The sequence below is a fragment of the Ursus maritimus genome, unplaced genomic scaffold (genome assembly GCF_017311325.1).
Source record: "Ursus maritimus isolate PB19 unplaced genomic scaffold, ASM1731132v1 scaffold_2, whole genome shotgun sequence".
NCBI classification, from domain to species: Eukaryota; Metazoa; Chordata; class Mammalia; order Carnivora; family Ursidae; genus Ursus; species Ursus maritimus.
Genome location: NW_024424452.1, coordinates 17,083,413 through 17,092,161, shown reverse-complemented (window position 1 = coordinate 17,092,161; position 8,749 = coordinate 17,083,413). Strand labels below are relative to the sequence as shown.

General features: G+C 56.5%; 2 protein-coding genes across 10 annotated transcripts; one reads left to right on the top strand and one right to left on the bottom strand.

The window, feature by feature from the left end:
* Nucleotides 1–345: 345 nt before the first annotated feature.
* Nucleotides 346–5,173, bottom strand: LOC103657842 (putative protein T-ENOL). Of its 9 annotated transcripts, none has more exons than XR_005836004.1 (6): nucleotides 4,804–5,172; nucleotides 4,234–4,318; nucleotides 3,800–3,950; nucleotides 3,397–3,520; nucleotides 3,243–3,300; nucleotides 401–704 (listed from the first exon to the last, which is right to left on the bottom strand). XR_005836004.1 is itself a non-coding variant. In XM_008685278.2 (6 exons), the coding sequence occupies exons 2-6, from the start codon at nucleotides 4,312–4,314 to the stop codon at nucleotides 669–671; spliced, it is 357 nt and encodes a 118-aa protein (XP_008683500.1). In that variant the 5' UTR covers nucleotides 4,315–4,318; nucleotides 4,804–5,170; the 3' UTR covers nucleotides 401–668. The 9 variants fall into 9 exon arrangements, 4 of the variants coding, with proteins under 4 accessions (XP_040491038.1, XP_040491037.1, XP_008683500.1 ...); XR_566978.2 differs by having other exon boundaries at nucleotides 3,490–3,674; nucleotides 4,804–5,171; XM_008685278.2 differs by having other exon boundaries at nucleotides 3,490–3,520; nucleotides 4,804–5,170.
* Nucleotides 5,174–5,510: 337 nt separating this feature from the next.
* Nucleotides 5,511–8,743, top strand: CDIPT (CDP-diacylglycerol--inositol 3-phosphatidyltransferase). Its single transcript, XM_008685281.2, has 6 exons — nucleotides 5,511–5,692; nucleotides 5,787–5,921; nucleotides 6,638–6,791; nucleotides 7,241–7,322; nucleotides 7,857–7,938; nucleotides 8,067–8,743. Exons 1-6 carry the CDS (start codon nucleotides 5,650–5,652, stop codon nucleotides 8,210–8,212), a joined length of 642 nt encoding a protein of 213 aa, XP_008683503.1. The 5' UTR covers nucleotides 5,511–5,649; the 3' UTR covers nucleotides 8,213–8,743.
* The last annotated feature ends 6 nt before the right edge of the window (nucleotides 8,744–8,749 follow it).

Sequence of the window (8,749 nt, the reverse complement as noted above, 5' to 3'; positions counted from 1 at the left end):
TTCTGGCCAGCAGTGCGCGTGACGTGTCCCCCCAGGCACGAGGCCCCAGAGCCCTAGAAGAGGCCTCAGCACTGACACTGGTGGCAGAGGTGGCTCCTCAGAGGCTAGGGTGGCCCCTCTCAGATGCCAGAGGCCTAGACGTGTAGGTGCTGGAGTGTGGCTAGGAGGCTGGGTTCCAGATCCATGAGCTCATCTCCGCCAAGAGGCTGACAGAAAACAGGTTGTTAACTGCCCAAATTAAAGCCATTCCAGTAGCATGGAACATGCCGTTTCACCCATATGGCCACACGTCTGGCCAGAAAAAAAAGAAAAGAGAAAGAAGGAAGGAAGGAAGGGAAGAAAAAAGAAAGGGCCACCCTCTCACATTTCCACCCCAGAGAAGTCACTCCAGAGCACGGCCTGGGTTGGGAGGAGGGAAGGACCTCTCTCTGTCTTTTTATTAAAGCCTTTGATTTCTGGTGATGTCCTTGCCAGCTGAGGGTGGAAAGGTGTGAGATGGTTCCAGAACACCTGGGAGGCTTCGAGTGTGCAGCTGCTGCTTATGACCAGGAGTCCCCAGCAAACTAAAGCATTAGTGACTTGTGAACGAGGAGCTCTGATGCATGTTCTAGAAGGACACAATGGGGGAGAACATGAGAGGCTAAGGGCTGCACCAGAGAAGGTTGGGGTCATCCTCCAGGTGTCAAGCTGCTAAGCAGAGCTCCCTAGAAAAGAAAAAGAACCTTCTGATTCTTTGGACCCAAGGCTCCCGTCTTCTCCTTCCATCCTTCACCTCTCCATCCAACCCCCATCCCCCCCACATCTCTCTATCCTACCACCATTCCCCATTTCCCCCACCCACGCACCCACCACCCATCTATCCACGTATTTCTCCACCCACACATCTACCCATCATTCTACCCATGCACACGTTCTACTCATCCATCTGTCCCCCTGTCCATCTATCCCTCATTCACCCGTCTACCCACTCAGCCCTCTTCCACCTAATCACTCAGCCCCCATTTAAACTTCTCAAAAGCAAGGACTCTAGGGGGCGCCTGGGTGGCACAGCGGTTGAGCATCTGCCTTTGGCTCAGGGCGTGATCCCGGCATTATGGGATCGAGCCCCACATCAGGCTCCTCTGCTATGAGCCTGCTTCTTCCTCTCCCACTCCCCCTGCTTGTGTTCCCTCTCTCGCTGGCTGTCTCGATCTCTGTCGAATAAAAAAAAAAAAACAAAAAAACCAAGGACTCTAGCTTGCTCACTTCTAGACTCCAGTCTCCACAGCAGTGCCAGCACATATGAAGTGCCTAAGACACGTTCAGTGAATTTATCCATCCGTTTATCCATTCATCCATTTGCCCACCCTCTCCATCCACTCACCCATTCCCTGACTCAACATTTTGCCCACGTACAAAGACTTATAATTCAAGGGGCAGTTCAAAGATCTGTAGGCTTCCATGTTCTTGAGGATGAGGAAGGAGAAGTCTCTTGGGACCATGGGGTGCTGCCCAGGGGATGAGAGGGTATTATCTCAGGATGAAATTCTCAATCAACTGCCATTTGGGAAGGAGTAGGAAACCACTGCATGAGCAGGTAGGGCCCTTACAGAGCATCTTGTCCAAGGCCCGCATTGACATATGGGGGAGAAAGGAAGCAACTCGCACAAGGCTAACTCTCAGGCTGATAGCACATGAGCTGTTAAGGCCCAGGGCTTTCCGGCTACTTCAAGCTGCTTCTAACACCAAAGCCCAATTAGGAGAGTTCAAAGGTCCCAAAGGCACTAGAAGGCCAGCTCCCTGAGGTTAAGAACAGTGGCCTGTTCTCAGCTGCAGTGTGCCACTGGTCTTGGTCATGAATATTGAGGTAGCAGCCCCAAAGAACTGACCATCGCTAAGACCTGGTGGACCCAGCACATACTAGACTCAATAAACATCTGCTATCAGCTCCTTCTCTGCCTTCCTCACGACCCCCTCTCTCCTCCTCCACCAACACCTTACATGGAGAGATTCTTCCGGACTCCAGCCTCAACACCCTCTTCCTGCTTACTCTGCATAACACCCCCGGGAGCAACCACACAGCCCTCAACTGCCGACTCCCTCCTAAATCCAATTTCTATCACCAGCCCAGACATCTCTGGTGAGTTTTGAAGCCTTATTTCCAACTATCTACATGGTATTTCCACCTGGTCTTCCCAGGGGCACCTCAAACTCAATCCATCCAAAGGTGGGAGCACGGCAGCCATGGTCCAGGAAGATGGAGGAGGCTGGCGTGACTGAGAAGAGGGAGACTAGGCGAGCAGTTGTAAGCAATGAGGTCCGAGAGACAGTGGGGTGAGGGAGGAGAGAGGCCCTGTAAGCCACTGAAGGACTTCAGCTTTTCCTCTGAAACAGGGAACTGTCGTGGAGTTCAGAGAAGTGGCATGTCATCATCAGACTTCAGGTACAGAAGCCAGAAATGTAGGGGCGGGTCATCTGATTTCCTCTTTTTTTCCCCCCTATCATTTCTATTCAATGACCAAACTCAGTTTTCCTGGTCTTTATTTCTCGTATCTGCCCCTCTTCTCATCTCTACTATTACTGTGACAATTCCGGACCCGATCATCACTAGCTTAGTCTCTTGGCATAACTGCTAACTGGCCTCCACCTCTGAGCTCCCCTTTCCAGCTCACTCTCCCCACTGACCACCGGAGTGACTGATCTAAAATTACAACCTCCCTTGATCAAATCCTCTCCAGGGACTCCTGATCTTAAGGCACGCACGCCTAAGGTCTCTGAGTAGACCCTGGCTACCATGCCTCTGTACTCCAGCAGCTAAACTGCCTCTGATCCCACTTTCTCTCCCGCCCTAAGAACATACACTGACATACTCCCACTCAGTCTACTGAAACTCACCTCGTATCTTTGCTCATACAAGCCCTGCCCCTTGGAACACCCTGAACAACCCATTTTTTCCTGGAAGATTCTTTCTTTAGATGTCACCTCCACCCGGAAGTTCTGTGATTCCGTTCCTTCCTGTTCCCACCAAGGCTGGGATAAGCGCTCTCCTGGCTGTTTCCAATTCTATGACAGGCACTGATCCGTATCATGTGTAACTGACCACCTACTTGACCAGCACCATGTTAACTGTGAACTCTTCAAGGGCACAGACTGCCCTTCATTTCTGGGTCCCAAGCTCCTAAAACCGGGACTGGCATATCCTGTGAACTCTAAATGTTTGGTTAATATGGAACAGCCTTGCCACTCATGGACTCAGTATATACCTTGTCACGAGGGGATGGCAGGAGGTGCGCCTTGGTGCGGGTACGGTTTCTGTCAGAACTAGAGAAGGCGGAGGGAAAGGGGAGGGCTGAGAATTCGGAATTCGAGGATCGGAGCAGAAGAGAATCAGACTGCACGGTTTCAAAGTCCCCCTACCCTGCTAGGATGTTGGCAAACCCTCGCTCTCTCCCCTCGGGCTCCTCAGCCTTCTCCCAGGACAAAGGGCATCTCCCTTGAAGCTTCACTCACCGGGTATCCGTGCCTCTGGTCTTGAAGAACACTGGAAGTAGAGGCCCCAATCAGAGAAATTATTACCCCCACGGCCAGAAAGAGATGTGGCTAGGGAGGAAGGTGCCGAGGTGTTCCTGGCCAGCAGTGAGGAGTGGGTACTGGGGGAGTCGGAGGGCGGGAGCACTACTCAGTCCAAGGGCTGGCTGTGAGATCAGGGAGACGGGCCCGGGTTGCTGGAAAGGTCAGCTGTGGTTGGGAGGGGTTAGGGACTGGAACTCGGGGTATGGTAGGGTCTCTGGACACAGTGGTCCTGGAGTGGGGGGGTCACCGTGTTTGGATATCTGAGTCCCTCGGTCTTGTGTCTGTTTTTCCTTCGTGGGCACAGAGTTCATGTGGCAGCCAGCGATAAACAAGGCCTCGTTGGTGAGTTCTGTGCTGATCCGGGTCAGGAATTCCTCAGATCGGGATAATGAAATCTTCTGCGAAAGGGGAGATTGGAAGGGCTCAGGCTTGGAGTTCCCACATGGGAGTCCTGGGTCTGGGGGCTCCCGGCCTGGGAGCTCTGGGTCTAAGGTCTGAAGAGGGCTGATTCTTGAGATTTGGCTGAGAAGACACTGGTAGTGGGGGGGCAGTCTTTGAGAACCTCAGGGCCAAGTGCTGGGGGCTATGGGCTCAGGGTTGAGGCTAGAGTCTCAAGACTGGAGGTGTCAGTGCCCTTGGCCTAGGAGCTCTCCATCCACTTCAGCTCATCCCCATGCTCACCAGACCTCCACCCAAGGGGGTTGCAGCTTGGGACATCCTGCTGCCCTTCTTCTCCTCATTCCTGGTAGGTGTGGATGCCATCCCCCTGGAAACAGGTGAGACCTGTGTTAGGCTGAGAAACCAGCCCACTTTCCCCAAACCCATCCCACCCCATTCTTCAAAAGGGCCAGATTTAAATAGGGCCCTTAAATGAACTATCCTGCTGCCTGGTTCTCATCCTGGAAAACAAAACAAAACAAAAAAACAAAAACAAAAAACAAACAAACAAACAAAACACCTTTGCCTTAAATCTCCCTGGGGGGCGGGGGAGTGGGGTGGGAACGCCCACAACAATCCTCTCCCTCCACTTCTCCCAGGGGCACTCTCCTTCCTCCCACCCGAGGCCCTTCCCCAAGGCAAGGCAGCCAGCCGGCTTGCTGCCCCCGACCTGGCAGATGAGTTGAAATCTTGGGCAGGAGGGAAACAGGAAGGGCTAAGGAGCCCCTAGTTAGGTCTCAGGGGACGGGGAGTAGGAGCTGGGGAGGAAGGCTGGAAAGAGGGGGTGGTGCAGCTACCCGTTGCTATAAAAACCTTGGTGTCTGCGGACGTTCTGCAACCCCGTTGCCAGGATATTAGGGATTCTAGAACCAAAGGCGGGGGCCGGGGGGGCGGCGGCATTTTTCCAGCATGTCGCATTCGCTCCTCTGGTCTCCGTTCCTCCTCCTTTTGGATCCCTCCTCGGGAATGGTGACCCCAGCGCCAGAAGTCTAGGAAAGGGGAAGATCACACAGGGTGGTGCCTGGGACCGAATCCTCCTACCACTAGGGGCGCGCAAGAAGCAACCCCGATCTCGGCCGTTCCCCACGCGCCCCTCGGCCCCCCGCCCCCAGCCTCTCTAGCCGCCCTCTCGCTGCCTGGAGCCGCGAGAGCAAATGAGGCCGGAGATAGGAGGCGGGGCAGGAAAAATAAAAAACTGTGGGCTGTACTAAATAACCTTGCCCTTCGGGGACGCATCGACCCAGGAGGGCGGAATGCTTCCTTCTTGTCTTTGTCTCCAGGAAGCTATACCCTCCGGAGAAAGGAAAGGAGAAATGTCCATAGAGGCCTCCTTCTCTTTTGACCTCTCCTTCTCAGTGCCCCCCTTTGCTCGGCGCCGAGGCTTCTCTGCGCCCCCTGCTCCCTCTCCGCTTTGGTACGCGCCGATGGAAAGGGGCGGAGGGAGGAAAAGGAAGCGGGCAGATCTTAAAGGGGCCGCAGCCATTTTTACATGCTCCGGCGGGCTGCGAGCTCTAACACCTGGGACCGGGCGGGGACGGCGGGGGCCTGCGCGCTGTGGGCGCGGCCGATCCGCGGGGCCGGAGGGTGAGGCCGCGCGGCGGGGCTGGGACTTGGTTGCCACCTCCAGATCGGGCCCGGGGCGGCAAAGGGGCCGCCGCGATGCCAGGTGAAAATATCTTCCTGTTTGTGCCTAACCTCATCGGTGAGTGCTGCCCGCGGCGCGGGGCCGAACGGGAGGGCTCGGGGGCTCGGGCAGGGTCCCTGATCCCACTCTGTCTGCCCCCGTCCATCCCAAGGTTATGCCCGGATTGTCTTCGCCATCGTTTCTTTCTACTTCATGCCCTGCTGCCCCCTCACGGCCTCCTCCTTCTACTTGCTCAGCGGACTTCTGGACGCTTTCGATGGACACGCTGCTCGAGCCCTTAATCAAGGTGACAGACACCTCCTCCCAGCCAGTCTTGAGGCCCAGCCACCCTCTGTCCCCTTTTCCTGCCTCCTCAGGACCTCGGGGTGGGCGGGAACTCGGGAACCTGGGGGCTCCGTCCTTCCCGTCTCTGAAGAAAGCAGAACAGAACGGCCTACTTTCCCGGCAGAAGGGATTTAAGCTGGCTGTTGAGAAGAACTTACTGACAGGGTGTGAGATAGCAAGACTGGGCATGGCAGTGCTGAAGGTCTCCCTGAAGAAAAACCCATTCAACAGGTGTTTCCTGGGGGGCTACTGTGTGCCAGGCACAAGGAATAAGGGTTCCAGAAGCCACGTTTGGTGGGAGAATGGAGAGGGAAGAAGGATGGTTTTTGCCAGGTTGATTAATTTTTTAATCTGTTCTCCAAACCCACCTGCAAGACCTTCCCCAAGACTTCAAGTTGGCTTGTCTTGAGCCCTGGACCCTCGGTTCTGGGATTGATGAGCCGCAGAGCTCGCTTGCTCATGCCCTGCTCCCCCCCCCCCCCCCACCCCCCCCCCGCCTCCTTACTGACCTCACACCCCACAGAGAGCAGCAGCCCGTTTTCCTCCCCAGGCAGTGGACGCTGGGCATTTTCAATCTTCTTTTAGACTCTGCATCAGAGTGACATGCTAGATCTGGTTCCTGTCACAGACCTACTGCCCCTGATGGCCCCTTCCCACCTAACAGCCCGCATTTTTCAGGGACCCGGTTTGGGGCCATGCTGGACATGCTGACGGACCGCTGCTCCACCATGTGTCTGCTGGTCAACCTGGCCCTGCTGTACCCACGGGCCACCCTTCTCTTCCAGCTCAGCATGAGCCTGGATGTGGCCAGCCACTGGCTGCACCTCCACAGGTCTGCGATTCTGGGGGTGCTGGCCGGCTGAAGAAGACACTACAGTGCGGAGGGAGGGGTGAGGCTATACGGGAGGGTGTCTGGAAAGGCTTCAGGGTTCCTGCGAGGTCTCCCCCTTAGCTCTGCTTTGTTGAAGGACCTTGGGCATAGGCTCTGTCAAGTCCGGTCCTGCTCGCAGGTGGAGTAGGCAATCCCTGAAAGTCCTCTGATTGGATAGTCCGAGAATACGGCTGGGGGCTCTGGAATGTGGTATTTGAATCCTGACTCTGTTAGGGAATGACCAGCTAGGTCGTTGTGTGGTGTTGGGCAAGATGCCAGTTCGCAGTCGAGCCCCATCTCCTCTGTGCTCAGTAGAGGCAATCCCAGCACCTGCCTCCTGGGGGTTCATAGGATTAGATGGACGCGCGTGGTAAGGAGTGCTCATGGACTCCCCCTGCTTTCTCCCCAAGTTCTGTGGTCCGGGGCAGTGAAAGTCACAAGATGATTGACCTGTCTGGAAACCCGGTGCTTCGAATCTACTACACCTCCAGGGTAAGCATTTCCCGCCCCGCCCTTGTTCCCTCAGCTTATGCCAAGGCCTGGGCTGAGCCCGGGTCCTAGGTTAGGAGAAGACACGAGCCCAAGGAGGGACACAGCAAGCCAGGGGAGACTCTGGGGGAGAGAGGCCTGGAAGCGGAGGTGTGAAGGAGGGTAGGATTGGTGGGGAGGGTCTGTGTGAATTGCCGAGGCCAGCAGAAGGGAGGTGGGGGGAGAGAAGCCAGATGGGCCTGTGGAGCCAGTTCTCAGCAAGCCTTAGGCCGTCAAGGAAAAAGCCTTAGGCCACGTGGGCTTTATTCTGGGAGCACAGCTAGTGTCTGAAAGGATTTTTAAAGAGAGAAGCAATATACTGAGATGTCTCCCTCACCCCACCCGCACTCCTGCTTCCCAGTGGGGTATGGTACTAGGGTGCGGTACCAGGGTACGGTCGGGTTCCTCCCTGCTGCCCATCCGCAGAGGGTTCTGGCCCCTGTCCCTTAGCTGGGGGAGGGGCGGTACCACTTAAGCGCCCTCTTGCTGTTTGTGCAGCCCGCCCTGTTTACCCTGTGTGCTGGAAATGAGCTCTTCTACTGCCTTCTCTACCTGTTCCATTTCTCCGAGGGACCTTTAGGTAGGAGGCGAGGGGCCGGGCAGAAGGGTGGGAGGAGGTCCTGGCCTGCCCCAGGGGATGGCGGCCTGGGCCTCCTGTCCCTCACCTGCATCCCCCTTTCTCTGTATCGCTCGTGCTCCCTCCCACAGTTGGCTCTGTTGGTCTCTTCCGAGTGGGCCTCTGGATCACCGCCCCGATCGCGGCGCTCAAGTCTCTCATCAGTGTCATCCACCTGGTCACTGCCGCCCGCAACATGGCTGCCCTGGATGCGGCCGACCGAGCCAGGAAGAAGTGACCCCAGAACCTCCAGCCCCTGGCCGCCCACCTGCCCTGGGGAGTCTCGCTAGGCCGGGCGGCTCCCCGCTCCCTCCTGCAGGGCCCAGGCTCCCGTCTTCCTAATGTGTTGTCTGGCCTGCTGGGAAGGGTCGGCCTCTTGGGTGATGCCATGTTCTCCAGAATCCTGAGGACCAGTCCCACCCCTGGGATTCCGAAGGACCTGGACTTCAAATCAGGAAGGATGATTGGGAGGCTCCGCCCATGCAGGCAGTGCTCCCGGGGCAGCAGGAGGCCTGAGGACCCGGCCTTGTCGCACCTGCTGGCTCAGCCCAGGGATCTGGCCTGGCCTGGGTCTTTAGGGACACTTGAGTGAGAGAGATGGGGTAGGGGCCAGGTTTCGCAAAAGGCAGAGAGAGCTGCGCCCCTGGCCCCAGGAAGCCTAGGGTACTACGGCCAGGAGAGAAGGGAGCGTGTAGACTCTTTCCCATCCCAGTCTCCTGCATCCGGTCTATCCTGACTCTGAAAATCTCCAGAATAGGGGGCGTGGGGGGGGGGG